The following is a 22,128-nucleotide window of genomic DNA, read 5'->3' as shown; positions in this document are numbered from 1 at the left end:
TACCACATCTCCTCCCCACCCCTTATGGGCGCATGAAATATCAAAATTAGAGGCACATTCCTTTGGATTTGGCAAGTTTCTTAGTCTTCAAGAATGAAATTATTAAAAGCAACTGTTCTTTCAAGCAATTTTATTGTAAATCAATACTAAGTATCCTTTTGCCCCTGAGGCTTAGAGGCTTAGGGGATGTTGATTAGGACACTGATGACCTAACAATGTCCAAACATGCTGTTGCGTGTCAGGCAACAGGCTATGCATTTGAACGTGCAGGTCTCGGTTAATTCTCCTTACAGAGGAGGAAACTGAAGTCTACAGGGATCACAGGGAAGTGGCTGAAAAAGATTTCACAGCACAAAAATAGTTAAATGACAAATTAGGAGGCAAGGACTTAAAACATTTCAAGTATTTCACAACCATGCCTGGGGCCAGCCCTGCCCTTTAGTGTTTTCCCCCACTCTAGTAAAATGCTGATTACTACTTTTCCTAATCACACAGAGCAATGTGGAGGACATGCTACATTATATAGAGTGTAAAAAAGTAACACCTAGGCCATGACAGCATGTTCACCCAGCATAAGGAACATAATTGGGATTAAAAACCAAATGACACCTGGATTTTAGCAAAAATCAAATACCAACAGAGAAAAGGCTTTCAAGATAACTAGAACGAGACAGTTGAACATTAGCATTCAATGGCTTGAGGTGTTTAGGTTTTGCAATGGTGTGGTTTGGAAGTCTTCCAGCAGGAAAAGAAAAACTATTTTCTTTTAAGAGGAGAGCTCTCTGCAATATTTTCTTTGCTGAAATAACTTGATCCTTAATGACGTCGTATATGACCCAAACTTTAAATAGCCCTATTATTTTAGCTGACCTCATTCTTCCTAGGTCAGCAATGAACTATCAGCAGCTTCCTGATAATTAACTCTACTTTACCCAAAAAAAACTGTTAACTTGTTAGTCTTTTCCTTGCTAAGAGGAAGCTATTCTATGCATCAGACTTCCTCAATGAATAATAAAAGCCAAACTGAAATTCTGCAGAAAGGTCCAGCACTGTGAGTTTGAGACTGATGGAACTGATTGAAGATTATAATGTGATGCTGTCTTCAGGTCCTAACTGCTGAAATTCTGTGGTTTATTTGACACAGGGAAAACTTTACAATTGAGTCAGCCAGCACAGCTATTTGGATCAGCAGGGGTTTTCTGGGTGGCTTTATCAAAATGTATGGGCAGACAGCATAGGCAGTTGCCTGGGTGGTCTGGTTTGAGAAGCAATGGGGATGGCATCTCAAGTAGCAACCAAAGTAGGTCCCACTAGAATTTAATCTTCTTCAATTACAGATTCATTCCTTTGGGTTTTGAGGTCTTTAAGAGACTACTACTAAATACATCTACAGTCTTTGGTTATCACCTACTCCAAAGCAAGATTGGTGCTTGATACGAGGAGGAATGAGAGGCATGTTAGAACTGATACAAGGGACTCCAGGAAAAAGGTGAAATAAATGCACCTTCTTCAAAAGCCAGAGGGAGTAGGGAGCTGATGTTGGTCACACCCAGCAATTTGTCAATGAGTTGTTTGAACATATTGGTCTTAACATGTTCATAGATTATAGGTGTGTGTATGTGTGTGTGTGTGTGTATAAAATGAAAAGGCTTATTATTAGATTCAGCCACTTGTCAGCACAGTATAAGTTTTCTCAGGTAAAGGGCATATTTTATAATTAAAGGATTTCTGCACCTGTTTATTGTCCATGAAATGTACCCTTTCTCTGCAAGGTACGTTTCTGACTTTTAGGGTCGATTTATTATAAATCTATTTTCTCCTCAGGATAGAAACTTACCCCAAAAGTAGTTTAAATCAAATCTGCTCAAGTCCACATGGATAGAAAGACTCCTTAGAGACCCGAACAATGAAAGGACAGCCTTCTCTATGACAAGCCACTGTAGCCTACATTAGACAAAATAAAACATAAACATAACACTTAGCCCAATGCACTATGCATTTTTATTATACCCACTGTGATGATGCAAAATTTTTAACAGTTAGTTGTATGGTGGTGACTTTAAACTGAGCAGAGACTATATTGTCCTGTGAAGAGGTTCAATAACTCTCAAATTGGAACCTTGGAAGACCAAAGGACAGTCATGAAGACTGACTAGACATAGGATTTAATATTTTCTCCTATGCATGCAACTTTTTTGAAGACATCCTGCACTTGCTTATAAACTCTACTACAGGTTCATCAATGACCCAGAAAATGAATGTTCAGCCAAGAGGTAAGAGAATGACCAACTGGTGAGGTGACCATCAGACTAATTCTTTTTATATGGTCCCTTCAGATAAATGATTGGTTATTTGCCATTTTCCTATATAATGGTTCAATATTATTATTACATTAGATATTAAATATCAGAGGCCATTGCATCATTTCATTATATTTGTTAAACTTTTTAATGCATATATGTACATATATTTGAATTCTAGATTGTGCTGTGAAGTGACTTTGTTACTCTGCATAGTAGTCAAACAGCCTGCTGGGCTAAACTAAGATGATTGCAGTGAAGACAAAAAAAAAGGGGAGACATCAGCAAAAGTTGCTTTCAAGTGGAAATGAAGAGAATCACCTAAGAAAAGACACAAAGAGGGAAGAGTTAGAGTTCTGAGAGACATTTATTTCATTTTAAGTATTGCATTCCTATATTTATATCCCACCTATTCTTTGAAATATTGCTTACACTAATGTAATAATAATATTGAACCATTATATAGGAAAATGGCAAATAACCAATCATTTATCTGAAGGGACAATATAAAAAGAATTAGTCTGATGGTCACCTCACCAGTTGGTCATTCTCTTACCTCTTGGCTGAACATTCATTTTCTGGGTCATTGATGAAACTGTAGTAGAGTTTATAAGCAAGTGCAGGATGTCTTCAAAAAAGTTGCATGCACAGGAGAAAATATTAAATCCTATGTCTAGTCAGTCTTCATGACTGTCCTTTGGTCTTCCAAGGTTCCAATTTGAGAGTTATTGAACCTCTTCACAGGACAATATAGTCTCTGCTCAGTTTAAAGTCACCACCATACAACTAACTGTTAAAAATTTTGCATCATCACAGTGGGTATAATAAAAATGCATAGTGCATTGGGCTAAGTGTTATGTTTATGTTTTATTTTGTCTAATGTAGGCTACAGTGGCTTGTCATAGAGAAGGCTGTCCTTTCATTCAAAGGAAGGGTTTGGTCACACATTAGCTAACCATTTAAAGGGACTACAGCACATAGTCAGATCCCAGAATTAGCAGTAATAGAGGGACTCAAAGTGAGAGAACGCTACAGAAAGGCAATACTTAGGGAGAAAAGTCAGAGACTGCCAGTATGGCCAGCTGCCACCAGCTGGGGCTTCTCTCGAAGATCTCTTCTTGGCTCCGAACTTATTGTGGTGGGTTTATTTGATGTTTCAGTAAGAGAGATGTTTCCATTCTTCAATTATTCTTTCTCTAACTCTGGAGATCCTGCCTAGATATCAAGGGGAACTTGCTGGCTTTGTCCACAGCTGAAAAATCAGCTTTCCATGCAGTTCAGCTGAAGGGGCATTGAAAATTGTCTTATCGAAGGGACTAAAAGTCTCTATTTCTAGAGACTTTTGGAACCCAGCAGTTCCAAAGCTATAGGCAGATATTTTCATATGGTATCACTCCTTACCAGCACCCAGTTGAAGGATAGGGACCAGTATGTATCTACTTTGGAGTTCAGGTGGAATTGCCTGAGCCTCCAGGATGCCATGAGAACGGACTCCCCAGAGCCTGAGATTGCCATTTGAACCACAGGGGCATCAAGCCCAGGAGAAGTGCCACCAGGTTTCCAGACTCTTCCTCTGCCTTTGCCAGCCTCCACTCCTACCCATTAGCTTTCACTCTAGGTCCTACTGAAAGAATAGTTAGTAGGCAATCAGAGCCTCCAAAGTGCCGGGTAGGCTCTAAGGCATATTTACATGTGTTTATTCATTTAGTACTACCCAGTGTGCTCTCCCAGCCTGACCCTCGGTCACAATCTTGCATTTATCCCTTCTCAGAGCAGCACCAGGGGAGCATTTCCCTGGAGCTCTGACTTGAATGCACATGCACTGTTGGCTGTTGATCCCCATGGCCCTCATCTTTCCTGACTCCTGTAACTCCTAGACAAAGCTTGATTTCCTTAATTAAATAATTTATTTTTATGAGGCTTAACCTTGGATGAAGTTTACTATGCCCACCTCAAATGAAGTGTGACTGCTTTTTTTTTTTTTAAGAGAGAGGGAGGAAGGGAAGGAAAGACAGAGAGAAGGAAGGAAGGATGGAAGGAAGGAAGGAAGGAAGAAAGGGAAACATCTTTAAACATTTTCTTGTTTTATTGTATTTTGTTTGTTCGTTTGTTTTTTTTACATGGGCTGGGGCCGGGAATCGAACCGAGGTCCTCCGGCATGGCAGGCAAGCACTTTGCCCGCTGAGCCACCGCGGCCCGCCTGTGACTGCTTTTAAGGGGAGTTTTTATACGTTATCATTGGAAAAATCTTCAAGAACAAGGAAAGATATTCATGCTCAGGGTACCTGCTTCCAACTGTCAACCTCATGACTTAATCACCTCACTTACTATAATGTACTCTGCTGTCTTTGTGTCAGCTATTGGCTTTTCCCAAGCAATTAATAATGAAGAAGATGTGGCTTAACTTGAGATGGCCTTGCCATAGATCGAAGGAAAATGGACAGCTGATCTATGGTGTGTCCTAGTCTCTTTCTAGGGCCAAGTTCCTTTGAATCACAATTTATTAAACAGAAAATAGTTTGGCTATTTTGGTGCCAGGATTTGAGCTATTACTTAATTTTTGATTGGTCTTGGTTTGCGAGATTCTGCAATAATACCCTTTTTCTTTTCTTTTAAGAATGATCTCATTGTAGAACAATGGAACAGATAGGAAATATAGGAATCCGCTGGGAATTCAACAGCATTTATGAAATTGTGAGGATGGTCTACTGACAACGAGAGCAATAACGATGACAACAACAATAACAAAAACAACATCATCAACAACAAAAAACAAATTTCAGCTGCAAGAAACAGCAGGTCACAGCCTACAGGCATGGCCAAATCAGAAACATGAATATTTCGTGTGCTAGGATAATGTAATCTATAGAAACACAGATGCCTGGCCAAGTTAGGCTATAATGGTATTATACTAGATATAGTCTACTTAATTGTAATCAAACTTGAATTTCCTAGGGCAATTAAATGTAGTAAAATATATTGTGCACACTTATTGGCCAACAATGATGAAAGACAAAGAGACATGGGCCCCAAATGAAAGCAAATTGGACTAGGGCCAAAGATAAAGGGAGATATGTGGCTGGATAAAAAAGTCAAAGCAAGTGACTTAGAACTCATGATCCTAGTGTCTGAGGAGACCAAAATGTTCTTCAGGGAGACAATATTTTTTTCCACAGGTTTTAGGAGAATAACTTATATTTTAATTTTACAAAACCACTATTTATGGTTAGTACTTTCAATTAGATGTGGAAAAGCCTTTAATCATTTTAACTTTAAATCAACGAGTATGGTGATATCTCTATGGGTCTGTAAATGCTGAATTAAATCCTCCATATTTTATTTCTGCTATAATTTGACAAAAGCCACCAGATGATATGAAATGTTGCTGTCAGAGAGGCTTTTGTGGAAATGGACTGAAGGAAGAAATAGAAATTTACATAATAGTTAGATAAACACCATACATGGTAGATTTTGAAGAACTGAACAGATTTAAAATATACTCTCCCTTTGTCCTCATAAGCATATTACTATTTTCAGGCCACATATGTAGGATTTGGTATCTATGATCCCTATACTCAAATGTCTTAGAAATATAAAAAAGCACAAAAATGTCAATCAAAATATACACATGCTTATTACCATAGAATGTGAATAAATAATAACATCTTCACAGAAGTAAATGGTATATATTTTAAATTTCATATCCCATGGGTAAAAGCATACTTTGAAATCTAAAACTTATTAGTCTTCATACATCACTTTATTAAAGAAAAACAAAACGTTGGTGGAAGATTCTGAAGTATTTCCAGAAGCACAGAAAGATAAACAAAAAAGAGAAAAGTGAAATCTGCAATAAAATCTCATTAATCATATGTAACTGGGGCTTCAGAAAAATGAATCATCAGATGGTTATAATACTGGAAATTCTGCTGCATAATAGCATTGAGGATATTACGAAAAGTTAAGTTGACTGTATTTCAACTGAAAATGCTATCTTTCAAAGAGAGACTTTTTCACCAGAGATACACAGGACATATTTAGGCTATTTTATCTGGATTATTTGCCAGGTGGTTTTCAGATAATCTTAGTGGCCAAACCTAAAGGATTTACCATAGGTGACTATGACAGAGGCTTAGGGCACTAGATTGATTCAATAGCCATTATTTGTATTAAAGATCAGGGAATGAGAAAGAGAATGTATGAAAGAACAAACAATCAAGGAAAAAAAATGAGGAGAGACATAAGTACATTCTGTGAGTACAAGCTCTCACCTTCCAATGTATCCATGTCTGAGACACTTGATGTTGTAGCTCACTGAGCCCACAGGGGATCATGTGCCACATTTGGAGTTGAGGGGAGCTGAAGACTCAGGCTACACACATTTAGTGCAGTGGAGGTTTGTAAAACCTCTGATTAATTTGATCAATACAGGTATTCAAAATACATAATACAAATTCCAGAGTAAATGTTCGGATCAAAGTGGTCATTAAATTTAAAAAACTGAAATTTCTAATTCACTCTGTTAAAAAAATGAAGTTTAACCAGACATCTGGCTGTTTGATATCATGTAGCTAAAAATATCTGAATTAGTTTGTTTTCAATGTTTTAATCTGAATGTTTTCTATTTTAGACACAGAGTGGACAAGAACTATTAATTACGAAAACTCAATTTCCTTGGTTAATGAAGAAAGTGTGACTCAAAATAATGACCCATCCAAAATGCAAAGGGTAATTACCTTCATGTCAGAGATATTTTTTACTCATCTCTTGGTTGAGGCCATGAGGCCATACTTGGTTGAGGCCATGATATATAAAATAAATTATAATGTACTACATAAATATAATTGAAATGTAATATTATGCAATAAAACAATTTAAAGTAAAAATATATTACTATTTTTACTTTCTACTCGTCTGAGCTTGGAAAGGCCACACTTTTCAAGTTTTTCCACCCTCAGGAGTGTACAAAGTGCCTGTCCCATGTATATGTACTTTTAGATCCCTAAACAAATCCTGCAACCTGCAGAAGAACACAGATTTCTAAGACATGTCAGTGGGAGGAGTGGAAGATATGAGGCAAGCCTCAAGGCCTTGGAAGCAGCATTTACTTTTTAACACACACCAAAACCGTCCATTCCTGGTCAGTGTGAGGAAACCCATCTGCTGCTCACAAAGAACTCTAAGTAGATGGAATGGGATGCGGTTGCTGAATTAATGCCAATGAAGAAAAATGGAAATTCTTCAGAATTTTAATGGAAACCAGGGAGAAGTTATGGAGCAAAAAATCCCCATGGCATGATGCTAAGAAAAAATAAGAATGCCATTTCTTTTATGCTAAACAATTACTTACTTCCTTGAGTGATTACAAATTTCGAAACCTGGAGAGTAGTGCCATTGACCGTTAGAAAAAGCTTACTTATCTAAACTGTGAATCCTCAGCCTTCTTAATCATGTGTCCATCCAAACTCCTTTTTACTTTCTAATACCCCTGCCCAGGCTGCAGCTTATTAGAAACCGATTTCTTCCTGTTAGAAGCTTCCATGGTTCATGGTTTTATAGCTCTTTCTCTCTCCTATAACTTCTCTCTAACCTTCTAATAACATTAGCATTCTGAAGCCATTCCTTTTGTTAGAAAGTAGAACTTTTATCCCATAACATTATAGAATAAAATCAGGCTCATTAACATTACACTCAGTAGAGAATCAGGAGCAATTTTTCCCTTCCCACATTTAAATGAAGAATCCCAGGGTTTCCAAGTTGGCCAGACTTACCTCCCAGAGTTTTGCTTGGATAGTTTTTTTAACTGTCTTTTCAAAATGTTTACCACTCTAGTAGCTTCAAGAAACAAACAAAAACAACAAAACCTTTTGTTTAAATGTAATTTGTTGCATTCATTTTCTCAAACTTTCCAAGATAATGTTTTGATTGCCTGTATATTCATAGCAATTTCTCCCAAACATCAAGATAACACAATTGTGAGATATAATTTATTATTTTATCACTGGCAGTAGTTTTGAGGTAAAAGATGAAAAGAAAATTAAATGGAAAAGACATAAAGAATAAGGTAATGGTAGAAATAATGTTTAAAAAATTCCCTCAAACAAGGAAGAATATGCATCATTGAATCAATGTAAGGTTTATCATATAAGCAAATACGGCTTCTGCAGCTGCCACAAATTCACACAGCAGTTATACAATTTTTGAATGTAGTAGGTAAAAATGGTGTTAGCTAAAATTGAGTGATAATGGGTATTTACTATATTTTATATCTCTTTGAAAGGTTAAAAGCTCATATAAAAGAGAGCACCTATCAACAGCTAACAAATGTGACAACATGGGTCTAAGGTAAGAAAGGGGGGTTGAAAATGTAAATGCTTAGAAGATTGTCTTATTTTCACAAGGTTCACAAGCATTTTTGGCTAAATAATAGGAAAGAGGAATAATTTATTATATTCTCCTCTTGTATCCTTCTCAACGTTTTACAAGCTACACAAGCAACCACCAGCATTTTCTTCTGAGAAGCTAAACATCTTTCCAATATAAACTTACAGAGGAAAACATATCTTAATACAACTATTACTTTGGAATTTGGAAATACGTATGTATTTCTAGTTTACATTTTGTCAAACGAATGTAACTTTTTTCTTTTTTTTTTTCTTAAATGAATGTAACTTTTGACCATCTCTTTTCTTTGGAGTAAGGAAGACAGCCTGGCCCATGGGACTTGCAACACTGAATGAAACGGGAAGCATTTCACTGAGATGTCAAAACAGGAAGAAATTCTGGCACAATCAGTACTGATAATAGCACAAGAAAATACTGGCTACTCTTTCTGATGGAGTACCCTACTAAAGGAGAATCTATATTGAGTTTTATTTTCAAAATGAATATGGAGGCCTTTATTGCTTGCATATTAAATTTCTTAAGTTTACTGGCCTGGACTGTAAATGGAGTTGTTTTCACATGGTCATATACTTCAAAGAGATATTGTAAATAACAAAACTCCTTGGAAAATGATACTTTACAAGATGCTCCACAGTACAGTGGTGACGCTTTATAAGGTGTTCATAGCTGAGATAATGTGCATACAAATGACCTACTGCATAGCTACAGGATTCCGTTAAACTTAGTTATTTGCTTCTGATCATTTAAATGAATTCATAAAGGTGTAAGATTAAACAGTTTGGTCAAGAGAAAGGGGTGCTGGCCCATGATTGAGGGCAATTGAGTGTAACTGCAACTTTTCCGTACGTGGCTGTAAAAGTTTGGGGCAAGGTCAGAACAGTATTGAAGACAAAATGGTGTAATAAAGGAGAAAGAGGGTCAAAAAGTTTAAAAAATAAAAGTTAACCTCAATTTATTACCAACAACCATACAAATAGTAAGAAGTTGAGATGGTACTTCCAAACTAACCTAAAAGTTGTGTGACTTAGGATGTTCTTGGCCTTGACAAGCCCTGAATAAACATGGGAAAAGTAATTTCAAAAGCACCATTTCCCTATGAAAGCAGGTTGTTTCGATTTGCTAATGCTGCTGGAATGCAATATACCAGAAATGGACTGGCTTTTATAAAGGGGATTTATTAATTTATAATTTACAATTCTAAGGCCGTGAAAATAAGATGCCAAGAAGAGGAAATCTACTCTTAAGAAAGGCTGAAAGCACTAGGTTTTCTCTGACACATGGGAAGGTACAAGGTGATGTCTGCTGTCCTTCTCTCCCGGCTCCTGGGTTCAAATGGCTCAGCTCCTTCTGTATCTCCAAACATCTGTGTCTTGGTTTCACCTCTGCGCTCTATTGTCTCTGCCTTTAATCTCTTCATAGAGGAGTCCAGTAAAAGGATTAGGATCCTCCTCAAATGAGTGGGATCACATCTCCAAGGAAACAACCTAATCAAACGGTCCCACCCAACAACAGGTCTGCCCCAACGAGACTGGATTAGAAGAGCATGGCCTTTCTGGGGATGTAATTTCAAACCAGCACACAGGTAATTTAGTTTCTCAAGCAATTTTTAATTTTTACATGACGTCCTTTGGCTAGTTGTGGCTCTATTAGCACTAACTTGTCAGTGGGCAGGTGTCTGGTTTACTCTGCAGAGGAGACACCTAAGTGTGAGTGCATGCAAAAGGATGCTGGGTCCCTCAGGGCTGTGGGCCACAGTGGCTTTAGGAATTACTGGGATTTGCCCTCCAAGGTCTGCAAATAACCATGGGGTAGGGTGAGGTCGGGGAAGGTGGTAAAGATGGGGGCAAATTCCTCACCTTGCCCTTGCTCAGCCCTGCATACAACTTCTACTGCAAAATATCACTTTTTGTCTAAAGGATCAAAGAACAGAAGGGGCAGAAAGTGGAAAATCAATTAAGAGAGTGGAGAGGGCTACTATGCAAAGATCAAGAATGGGATAAGAGGGTGGTGGGAAGACAGGTCAGAGGACTAGGAAAGGAAGTAGTAAGCCTCACAGCATTTTTTGGAGCTCTTGTCTTCTGTTTCTCCTTCTGGGTATGAATTTGGGGAAACAATTTCATATTTGCTTATTTGACATATTTGAGAAGACAGGAAGCAGATAAAGCAAAAAGGGAAAGGTGGCCACCACTGCTAAGTGAACATGGGGCAGTCTCCAAACCTCAGAATGCGTTTCTCTGAGTTTGATATTTCCTGGGAACTATCGTTAATGCCGCTAGTCGGTCAGCTCCCACTGCTGAGGAGGTCATTTCTGGATGGGGGAAGAAACTCCTATCAGCCCAGTTAAGTCACTGTGCCTTTTGGCCTTCACGGTGGTTTCAGGATAAAGGTCTTGATCTTCAAAGTTTGGTCCAACCTGAGTATCCAGAACTTTGAAGAAAAGAATAAGCAGAGCCAATTCCAGTAAGCTTGAAGGGAATATGAGAAAGCAGAAGCATAGAATGTAAGGAACAGTAGGGGAACAGCCACAAGCTGAGAGTGAACCAGGGCTTTGCCACTTCTGAAATTACTTAACCTTCCTGTACCATATTTTCTGCATCTTGAAAATGGAAATGTATTATGCAAAGTTCTAGTTCTTGGAAAATGCTGAAAAGAAGCAATGTATATAAAATACTTTGTACACTGCTTGACAACAAAAGTAAACTCAATAATGGCTACTATTATGAAGGCCAAAATTGAATTTCTTATTTTGTTAGGTATAGGTTATTACTGAAACTTTTCATTCAAGATCACTAATTATAAGTGATTCTTTCTCAAAAACATATGTAAACGCTTCCTTTAAAACCTTCAGATAATTATTCATTTTGGTCATTCAGAAAGCAGTGTGAATTTAGACCGTCCATATTCTAATTTTGTGGTGGTCTTACCTTTATCAACTCATAGCATTATATTAATATAGCTTTTTTTTTCTTTTAAATGGTGAAAAACAAATTACTTACCCAGTAGGTTCAGAATCTAAATCCTAAAAAAAAAAATCCTATAGCAACTCTTTAAATAAATTTAGTCTAAGAGTAACTGTACTGAAAAATGTCCTGACTGTGAACAGTTTGAAAAGTACTGATTTTCTCATTTGATAATTATTTTGGTTATCTAGAAAGAAAATAAATTAATGCCTGCTATTGTAAAATGCAATTTCATGTAAGGATGAATATTTTTTTCTCTGGAACTAAATATTATCTCAGTGTGAAGAAGAAGAGGGAAAATGAACAACATATGCTTTCATTCAACAATATATAATAAGTGGCCAGTTTGCATCAGGCATGTATCAATCCAGTCAAAGATTAAAATGCCCACCAAGGCACTGCCAAAAGTGAATTATTACAGATAACCCAGGCAGAAGGCAGCACAGTCTGGATACAGGGGACTTGGAAGGTTGCCATAGCAGAGAACCTGGTTGGGAAGTGAGGGATGCTTTGTAAATGGATTTGTGAAGTAGCAGCCATGAAAAACTATCAGTTCTGGAGAAGGGATCTTCCCCTATTGTTTCTAGGACTCCTTTTCTTTTCCCTAGATAGACTATGAAACACCCTCTGTGAATACTTGTCCAGCCTAACACTCTGCTTCCACTTCTCAGCAGTGTCCTCCATCCTTTGGAGTGATCCTGGGAGCAGGTGGGCAGAGAAGGGAAGCCTCAGTTTGGAAGAGGGGTCTCCAACCTAGAGAACAGAGCTGTAGCGGCTGCAGCAAGTAAGGTGCAAAGTAAGAGTGGAGCATTATTGTCAGGATCACGTGGGTAGCTAGTTAAAATGCAGACTCTATTTAGCTCCATTGAACGCAAACCCTGGGCAATGCATGAAGCAGAGATGCTCACCATCTCTGAGGCTCTTCTATCCCCTTCATTTTATTTAATGTAGCATATCTAATATATAATTTATCCTTTCTGTCTTGTTTTAAGAAGGAATAGAATATATTGGCCTATGAAAGAAACATTTTTAACAGACCTTTACTGATTTTTTTTTCTTTTCTTCTTGCTATTTGTTTTCCCTTCTAGCTAGAAAATCCTAGCAGTCACCCCATCTCTGGCCATGATGGCTGACTGGCATAAATAGACAAAAGGGCTGGGTTCAAGGCCTGACCCCATCAGTTACTAACAACTTCATTTTTTTTTTTACCATAGGGAGATAAATATATACTTTAATTCTACTACATCCTTCCTTTGTTCCTTATGACCTTCTCCTTCTCCGACATTGATGGGAAGTCTATTCTTTCAAGATTCAGCTCAAAAGACACCTCTCTTATGGGGTCCTCCCCGGGCCCTCCATTCTAGTTAGCTGATCACCCCCTCTGTGCGGGAACGTCCTTTCGTCGAGACACAAGTACCGTTGAGCCATAATTATGCACTTGCCTGCCATGCCCGCCAGACTGTGTGAAAGGAAGTCATTCCTAAATTTTTAGTACACACCTCGGTACACGGCACATAACAAGCCATCAAATGTCTTTTATTTGGTCACTTGAATAGGACAGATAAGCGAATACATGGGTGTGCTGGGGCGGGGTGGGGGGAGGCGATGGGTCTATGAGAATTGTCCTGGGGTTCCTTCACCCACCCACTACAGCGCTAGGCCTGGTGATAAGGTAGGAGGAGTCTCCGCTTTGGGACGGAGCTCCCCAGGGCACCGGCAGGGGGCGACTTTGCAACGCGGCTGTTTACTCCGCGAGTGACCGCCCTCAACCTCCCCAGCCCCCAGCAACCGAGCAGCTTCCGCGGGGACTAGGCGGACTGTTCTACTTCCTAAACTGGGAGGCTGGGATCCGCAGGGGCTTGGGAAGGGAACGCTTTCTCATTTGCCTTCACTTCAGACACCGCCCGCCCCCCCGCCCACCCTGTTTCTGGTCTGGGCTAATTTGGAAAGAGAGCGACCAGAGTAGAACTCCGGGAGAAAGTGTGTGTGGACGGGTGGGGTGGGTGAGGTGGTTTTGGGGGTACTCGAGAGCGGGTGGGGATAACCAGGACGCTCCTTTACCTTGCCACTCTCCATACTCGTACTTGAGAAAGGAGAACCTTAGCCGGCTGCAATAAACGAGTTCCACCTCCTTTAGTTCTCCGCGAAAGGACGCGCAGCGGCCCCTTTCCCAGACACCAAGTTTGCTCGCTCACCCGGGGCGCGCTCCCCACACGGCCCTCAGGGACCGCCCGGTCCTCTGCGATTGGCAGCTCGCCTGCGGAGCCGTCCGACTCGCCGGGGCGTCCGCTCGGTGACGCGCGCTGGCTCGCGCCGCGCTCCCGCCGCCCCACGCCGCTCGTGCGCAGTAGCCGGATGCACCCAGCACCCGCAGCACCGCCCCCGCGGCTCCTTCGCGCCCCTCGGCACTTCCTGAGGTTTAGAAAATCGACACCCAGTTATCTGAGAGTCCTTCGCTCCCTTATCCTCCGAAACTGATTTTCGGACTCATTAGCTCGCACTGAAACCGAGTTTATTAATGGAATAAAAGGTCTGACTACCTACAGACATACTGTTTAATAAAAGTGAGGTCATGTGGAATCTCCGCCTCTGGAGCCCCGTCATTAAGATATAATGACGTCCCTCTATCCGACGAGAATTTCATTTTTCGGAAGTTTCTGCAGTTGTGTGGTTTTAGTCTGATCTGGTTTTGATGTCAACTTACGACTCGAGGCATTTTCGGTGTCTTCTCGTGGGGAAAAAGAAAAGAGAAGCGTGGGGGTAAGGGACCGTTCAGTAATCTAATATATACACAGGTACAGGTATAAAGGCACAGATGTCGCGCTCGGTGGGGTTTTCAGGCCTGCAGCGCTGCAGTGCAACCTGGTTTGGTGGGCAGGGCGGGCGGGGGCGGCGCCCTATGCAGATGAGAGGGTGTGGCGAGCGCGCGCGTCTGGGCCCCGGAAGCGCAGAGAAGCCCGGTATAAAAAAAGTACTGAAGACATTTTTCCCGCACAACTGTAAGCTCCAGAGACAGGAGCTTGTGCAGCGGCGGCGGCAGCAGGAGCCGCCACCTCCAGTACTACCGCAGCTGGGGCGGCAGCGGCGCGGGCAGGGCGGGGTAAGGGGCGGGAGTTATAGCGCAGGCGGCGGGGGTCTGGGGAGAACCAAGTCGCTTGCAGCGGCCGGAGCGCACTTGCAGCTCCTGGAAGTGTTGCCGCCTCGCGGTTCCTCGCGCGCTGCGCTCCTAGAAGGGGCGGCCGCCTTCAGGTGACACAGACGGGACTCTTCGCTTGCTCTTTCCAGATGCATCAGAGATACTTTTGGTGCGGGGCTGCTCTGCGGGACCCCGCGCGCGCGGCTCGGGGAGGCGAGGGACAGGATGGGGGAAGAGGGTCTCCGAAGAGTTCCCGGGCCAGGGGGCTATCTTGGGGGTGGGGGACACGCACTTTTCTCCTCTGGCCCATGCCCTCTGCCGCCGCGAGTCCTCACCTCCTTATTCTTCTTTTAGGACTGAGCAGGGCCAAGTGGCGTTCGGCGGGCACTTCATGGCGGAGGGCGAAGAGTACTTTGCCATGGCCGAAGACGAGCTGACCGGGAGCCCCTACATCCCGCTGAACGGCGACTTCAGTGGCGGCGACGTCTTCGGGGATCACTGTTTGGAGTACTGCGAAAGTCTCACGGCTCACTGCAACGTGCTGAACTGGGAGCAAGTGCAGCGGTTGGACGGCATCCTGAGCGAGACCATCCCCATCCACGGACGCGGCAACTTCCCCACGCTCGAGCTGCAGCCGAGCCTGATCGTGAAGGTGGTGCGGCGGCGCCTGGCCGAGAAGCGCATCGGCGTCCGCGACGTGCGCCTCAATGGCTCGGCTGCCAGCCACGTCCTGCACCAGGACAGCGGTCTGGGCTACAAGGATCTGGACCTCATCTTCTGCGCCGACCTGCGTGGGGAAGAAGAGTTTCAGACTGTGAAGGACGTCGTGCTGGACTGCCTCTTGGACTTCTTACCCGAAGGGGTGAACAAAGAGAAGATCACACCACTCACGCTCAAGGTAAAGCAGCGGGAGAAGGGTTTGAGTCCGGAGCGCGCGGCCAGGCCCGGCGGGAGTGCGGCGGACAGAGGTTATAGAGGGATTTCGGTGTGTCCTGCTGTGACGGGTTTGGGCGCCCTTATTTTATTTATAGTCGTATTTTTTTTTATGGGCAAATGAAGGTGCGTGGACGGCTTTGAGTATTTTAGTTTACTTGGTGTTTCTGCGCCGCGACTGTTCTCTCGCTTCCTCCTCTGCCCTCCCTTCTCTTCCCCGGCGTTGTTTTTTTTTTAACTCGTGGCTTTCCGTGCTTGTGCCTTGTCCCGAGTGGATTCTGATACGTGGAAGAATGAAGCGATGCAAATAATTACTCTGTGACATTATATGGGAACTAGCCTTTAAAATAGCAGCCTGAAGCAGAACTGAGCCACTGAGCTTATTATTGAATTGGAAACTGAATAAATTTCACAGCTGCATTCGGCTGTCTGTTAAGGAAGGATATAGTGGTTCCGGGGTTTGGCTCCCGCGGTAAGAATATGGTGTTTTCTTCCGTTGGTTCAAGGTGCGTTTTTTATAGTTAGTTAAAATTGCCGCCCAGAATTTAGTTCTTATTTGCTTGTAACTGCAGAGAGTAGCCCTGAAAGCTCCCACAGAATATTGCAAACAAGAGATTGCCTCAGAGATTGAGTAACTGGGCGGCTAGGGACAAGGGTGAGAAGCAGACTAACTTTCACTGTATGCTTTTTTGTCTTGAACAGTGTGAATATTGTGCCTCATAGACCATTTTCAGAAAATAACCTTTAAAAAATCAGACATGACAACAGAGCCGACTAGTTCTGTGCTATTGATGCCAAAAGCCTCCAACTATTTATTACTTCTAGTCTCTTTCCCAGACGGAAAACCTCATTAAATATATTTTGTTGTTTTGTTTTCTGAAGACTATTTTAAGCCTGTAGGTAGTGTTTTGCTGAAACTAGACATAACAAAAGAGAGAGCAAAATAATTCTTAGCTGTGAAGAGGATGTATTTACTTATTCCAGTTATGTTCATCTTTTTGTTTTATCTTTTGAATTGTAGGAAGCTTATGTGCAGAAAATGGTTAAAGTGTGCAATGACTCTGATCGATGGAGTCTTATCTCCTTGTCAAACAACAGTGGCAAAAATGTGGAACTGAAATTTGTGGATTCCCTCCGGAGGCAGTTTGAATTCAGTGTAGATTCCTTTCAAATCAAATTAGACTCTCTCCTCCTCTTTTACGAATGTTCAGAGAACCCAATGACTGAAACGTTTCACCCCACTATAATCGGTGAAAGTGTCTACGGTGATTTCCATGAAGCCTTTGATCACCTTTGTAACAAGATTATTGCCACCAGAAATCCAGAAGAAATCAGAGGGGGAGGACTGCTTAAATACTGTAACCTCTTGGTGAGGGGCTTTAGGCCTGCCTCTGATGAGATCAAGACCCTTCAGAGGTATATGTGTTCCAGGTTTTTCATCGACTTCTCAGACATTGGAGAGCAGCAGAGAAAACTGGAGTCCTATTTGCAGAACCACTTCGTGGGATTGGAAGACCGCAAGTACGACTATCTCATGACTCTTCATGGAGTGGTGAATGAGAGTACGGTGTGCCTGATGGGACATGAAAGAAGACAGACTTTAAACCTTATCACGATGCTGGCTATCCGGGTGCTAGCTGACCAAAATGTCATCCCTAACGTGGCCAATGTCACTTGCTATTACCAGCCAGCCCCCTATGTAGCAGATGCCAACTTTAGCAATTACTACATTGCACAGGTTCAGCCAGTATTCACATGCCAGCAACAGACATACTCTACTTGGCTACCCTGTAATTAAGGATCATTGAAAAATGTCCTGTGGGGAAGCTATTTCAGAAAAGATAGGGGGTGGGGGGGGAAGAGTGACCCAGCTCTGATTAAGGGTGTATTTTGTGCAATGATTGTTCCTGGTTTTAAGCTTGTCAAAACTTGTGGATCTTTTAATAGGTATGGGAGCGTGATACCCCTGAGCCTCCCACTTCATCCTCCTACCCAGTTGGATTCTATCTTGGAACAAAAGAGACCTGTCATTAAAAGCAACCAGGTTCTCCTAAAATAACAATGCTTGACAATATGGGTTTGCAGTACTTGCTCCCATAGCTTTGCCATAAGAAAAAAAAAATATTGGAAATTTTCTTTTAAAGGTGGAATTCACAAAGGAGATATACAGAAAAAGAGGTCTCACTCCAACTTATCGATTCAGGAGTTCAGTACAGGGAGAAGGGGAACTCCCAACCTTGTGATCACTGTCTGGGTCTTGTAGCAAGTGCTTTCTGTGAAATGATCCTATTGTGCTAACAGAAACAGCTTGCTGTGAATGAACAGTAGTAGGCTGGTGCAGTTCTCATAACAAACAGAACTTATGATGACACAATCCACTATTTCCAGCTGCTTGCATAGCTCACATTTTAAAAATGTGAAAATGCTAGCAAAACCAGCTATAGCAAAGAAAGTATGCTCAAGGACCAAAGATTTAACAGATAAAAATACCCAAGTAGGAGAGATTTAATAGAATATATAAAGAGTTACTATATTTGTTACACACTAATGTACATCAAAGTGCCTGTTGCCTTCTGGAAATTTGAAGTGGGAAATTTTTTTATGATTTAATGATTATTTTATTTCAGGGACTCAAGAAAATAAAACAACACAAGCTTGTGAATTGAGGAGGAAATGCCCTATATATATATATATATATATTTTTTTTTTGGCAAATACTTGTATAAAGTTAACATAGTTGGTGTGATATTATAGGTACATGTGTATGTGTGTGTATATTATGTGTATACATATATACGTATTTATATGTATATATACACACGTAATACATTGACTATGGTCTAGAATAATGTAGCAAATAGGAAATGTTTAAATACTGTGCTTTTGTTTTCAACAGGATGACGTGGGACGTGGGCATATTGCAGTGATGAATTAAAACCCACATGTAAAAAATTAAAGTAAAAATGAAGGAAGGAAACATAATATATTTGATAGAAAGAGCAGAGAGTATACATTTTAGTGACTTTTTTTTCCCTATTTGTGAGCCATAGAATTCCACGAATGGGAGATATTTGTTTGGCAGAGCACTCAGTTTCTTATACTGAACTGCCATTTTGGCAGTTTGAACCCTTTTTCTTCATACCTCTATGGTGTATAATTCAGTGGATCGTAGATCAATAATGGGCTATTTAAATCCCTGACTGCTAAAAAAAGTTTTTTTTCTAGTGATCTGAACACTACTTGTTAATATTTAAATGAATTTTTTAATGAATGCTTTTAGCATTCCAGGACCACTAGAATTTAGTAAATGTGAAATGACCCTTTTTCAAGAGTATTTGCACAATTGCTTAAAATTTATATATAAGATATATATTATATATAAGATTTTATAAATTCGTGCCAATATGAAATATCTTTGATCTGGTTGTCACACTGCATTTAAGTATTTAGTACTGTACTTAAATCACATTACATTAAAACAAATCCTACTTTATTTTCTTTCCCAAGAGATCAGTTGTACCTTTCTGAAATGATCTGCCAATTACTATTGCAGTTCAATGACAGCTAATCCTAAAATGATACCTTCTCCCAGCCCTTAATTCCTCTGATACTGATCTCTGAAAATACAATTGTTAAACAACAAAACTAAACTAACATAAAAACCTTCCCTTTGTATGGCATGGTGAAGCAGCCATACATTCTCTACCAATCCTAGTGGATGACTGCTTACTGTAATTCCTCTGAGACCCACCAGACCATTTTTTTAATCAAAGAGAGATTGGGAAGGAAAACAGAATTATCCCATTGGCCGTGTTATTTGTTATTTGAGCATCACTCAGATGGCTCAGTGCTAGGTTAACCCATCTGGACTACTTGTCTTTCTTTGAAGCTAAATGGGAACCTGAAGGGTTTACTATATAGCAGCTTACCTGTGAATCCTGTCAGAGGTGTAAAAGCTATGGCACTGCCACTCACTGTTTCCTAGGGAACTCCCTACTCCCACGGTTGGCTGAGTCTCCCTCACTCTAGCCCTGTGTTTGAACATTGTGAATTCCCAGGAAACATTCAGTTTGCAGATTAAGCCTGACACTCACCTGTCAAAAACTCTGCCTTCCTAGCTGTTTGAAAGCTTTCTAAAAGAAAACTAAGGGAAGGCCAGGGAACGCAGGAGCAGCTGGTGATCTGGTTTCGTCTTTCTCATCCTAACTTTGACAAATCAGTTGTCCACTAAAGAGTCTGGAGGGCTCTAGCTCTACCATAACAACAACCTGCTGTTAATTTATGCCACAGATTTTTGTTTGGAGGAACCTTATTTTAAAATAAATTTTTTATTCACTTTCTCAAATATTTGTTATTTTCTTGCTTACTCCAGGATTGGTTGCATAGTTCTAAGTGCCAGCACCTGGCATTCAGATAGAACATGCTGTACTCGAGAACTTTCAGCATTTACTTTAAGACTTATATAATTTATTTCTCTTTTGTATGTACTATAGTCTTGTGCAGATGTAGTTGAAAAAACAATGGAATATGTCTTTGTGGATGTGTGGCCTAAATATTTGAATGTCTGGTGAGAGAGCCATACGTAGAGTTCAAGAGGACAACTCTCAGCTCCTAATTAGTGCCTGTGATTTCTTTGCTTTTGTGTTTATCTGGCCTACTGTGCTGTTAGTTTAAAATGGGAAGCAGTTTATTTTCTAGAGGCTCTTCTCACTTGTCCACTCTGGCATGTCAGAGAACACTTAATCTGTGACAGTGCCCTTTTAAAAAAGTTTACTACATTTGCAGTAAATGCAGCTGCCTCAAGACTCGTACATCAAGAAGGACTTTTCACTTCTTGAAATGGGATGAAGTATCTGCTCACCTTGGCATTGAGTGGACTATTTTAACATGGCTTCAAGAAATGCAAAGATGAAATATCTGTAATCGAAGTCAAGAAGGAAATGAAATGAGAAGTGAATATACTGTTTTTATCACCCCTTTTTGTTTGCTTATTGTTGGTTGCTTTACTGTGCATAAAGTTGCTTTCATTGCAGTGCTTGTTAAATGAATATTGTGAACTGTTTTATAAATGAAATGTATTATGTATTATGCTGAAAGCTGTCAGCAGTTCAAAACTAAGCTTTTCTGTTGTTATTGTTAAAGATGAAGTGTGTTAGATGAAACCAAAAAGCCAAAAAAGGTAATTTCATATATAGCACCTATTTGAATATACTCTTTCCTAAAGATTTCTTTTTTGCATAGCCTTTCCACTGCTAAGAAAGAATCTCTATGTAATATTTTGTTGTAATAATGGCTTGCTAACAAAGTAAATGGTAGAAGTACCAAGTCTGAAGATGTTAAGGTAACTTGGCAAGACTTGCTGCGAAGTATTGCAGAATGGAGGAGGCTGTGCCACTCTGGCTGTCTCTCCCTCCAAACTCTCTACAACCATTGCCTGCTCAGAAGCATCCTGTTGCAGCAAATTGCAACTTGGGTCACCTTTTTTTGGGATATTTTGACTATAGGCTGTGTCACAGACAGGAAAGAAGTTGATGGAAAACAGACTCTTAAAAAACTGACATGTTTGAATCAGTGCTAGAGAGAACAGATTGTGAATTTTTGTTTACAGCATCCAATATTTGGATTTTTTTTTTGTAAATAAAAGAAGTTATTTTTTTCTATTGATTTGTGTCTGCTGTGTTCAAGTATTGTGTCAAGTGTCTGTGCTGGCTGAGGATTGTTTCCCTTAAATCTCAACCTATGTCCAGGAGAAAGGACAAGGCAGCACTTGGAGAAGACCAATCTTCTGCAGCTTTCCAATTGGACATAATATACCTCTCGGCCAGCCCATCTCTGCCTGGCCACTTAGCTCCAAAGGAATCTAGTTGATAGGTGCCAAAAAGTCTTGTTTGCTTCTTAACTTAGCTCTGTTAAGCAACCCAGATATCAGAGCTGTCAGTAGAGGCTCATGGTTGTAGAATCCACAGCCCCATAGCCCTGAGTGGACCTCAGTTTTCATGAGTAGCCCAAGTGAAATGATTCATCAGTGGTAATGTATTGTTTGAGGTTCAGTAGTCTTTCTTGGGGTAAGGAGAGTAAGTATGAGAAGTCAGGAATTGGGCAGGTAAATAGAAGGAGGTAAATCACAGGATCTAAAATCTTAGTTTTGTGGGCAATGGGTACAAAGAAATTGTCCTTAGCTAGTATTCAATATAATCTCACCTATTCAAATTGCCACAGGTCAGACAATAATTTTGGTTTGTGTAATTTGGGAGACATACTCAATAGTATGAAAGTTTGGGAAGCCTAGGCTATTGATAGGATGTACTTCAGGGTTTCATTTGGGGGGGGGGGTGGTGCATGGTCAGGGAATCAAACCCGGGCCTCCCACGTGAAGAATGAGCATTCTACCACT

At 40.7% G+C, this 22,128-nt stretch overlaps 2 protein-coding genes and 1 long non-coding RNA gene across 7 annotated transcripts in view; 2 read left to right on the top strand and 1 right to left on the bottom strand.

Moving 5' to 3' along the window:
* The window catches only part of LOC143684902 (uncharacterized), a 68,630-nt gene extending 59,222 nt beyond the window's left edge, over positions 1-9,408 (top strand). The window contains exons 3-5 of the mRNA XM_077162324.1: positions 6,931-7,028; positions 8,581-8,645; positions 9,002-9,408. Coding sequence (XP_077018439.1) covers positions 6,931-7,028; positions 8,581-8,645; positions 9,002-9,101 — 263 coding nt within the window. The 3' untranslated portion in view covers positions 9,102-9,408. The remainder of the gene's footprint in view (positions 1-6,930; positions 7,029-8,580; positions 8,646-9,001) is intronic.
* LOC143684904 (uncharacterized) lies at positions 162-13,940 on the bottom strand. The gene is made up of 3 exons (XR_013176260.1): positions 13,727-13,940; positions 1,838-1,944; positions 162-332 (listed from the first exon to the last, which is right to left on the bottom strand). It is a non-coding gene; the product is annotated as an uncharacterized LOC143684904 (long non-coding RNA).
* Positions 13,941-14,303: 363 nt separating this feature from the next.
* Positions 14,304-21,398, top strand: TENT5A (terminal nucleotidyltransferase 5A). 5 transcript variants are annotated; one of them, XM_077162319.1, is made up of 3 exons: positions 14,304-14,425; positions 15,156-15,699; positions 16,756-21,398. In XM_077162319.1, exons 1-3 carry the CDS (start codon positions 14,358-14,360, stop codon positions 17,530-17,532), a joined length of 1,389 nt encoding a protein of 462 aa, XP_077018434.1. In that variant the 5' UTR covers positions 14,304-14,357; the 3' UTR covers positions 17,533-21,398. The 5 variants fall into 5 exon arrangements, with proteins under 5 accessions (XP_077018434.1, XP_077018436.1, XP_077018438.1 ...); XM_077162321.1 differs by lacking the exon at positions 14,304-14,425 and adding an exon at positions 14,622-14,765; XM_077162323.1 differs by lacking the exon at positions 14,304-14,425 and adding an exon at positions 14,649-14,664.
* The last annotated feature ends 730 nt before the right edge of the window (positions 21,399-22,128 follow it).

This window comes from Tamandua tetradactyla, chromosome 5, assembly GCF_023851605.1.
Source record: "Tamandua tetradactyla isolate mTamTet1 chromosome 5, mTamTet1.pri, whole genome shotgun sequence".
NCBI classification, from domain to species: domain Eukaryota; kingdom Metazoa; phylum Chordata; class Mammalia; order Pilosa; family Myrmecophagidae; genus Tamandua; species Tamandua tetradactyla.
Note: the sequence above shows the minus strand (reverse complement) of the source record. Positions and strands in the feature narration are given on the sequence as shown.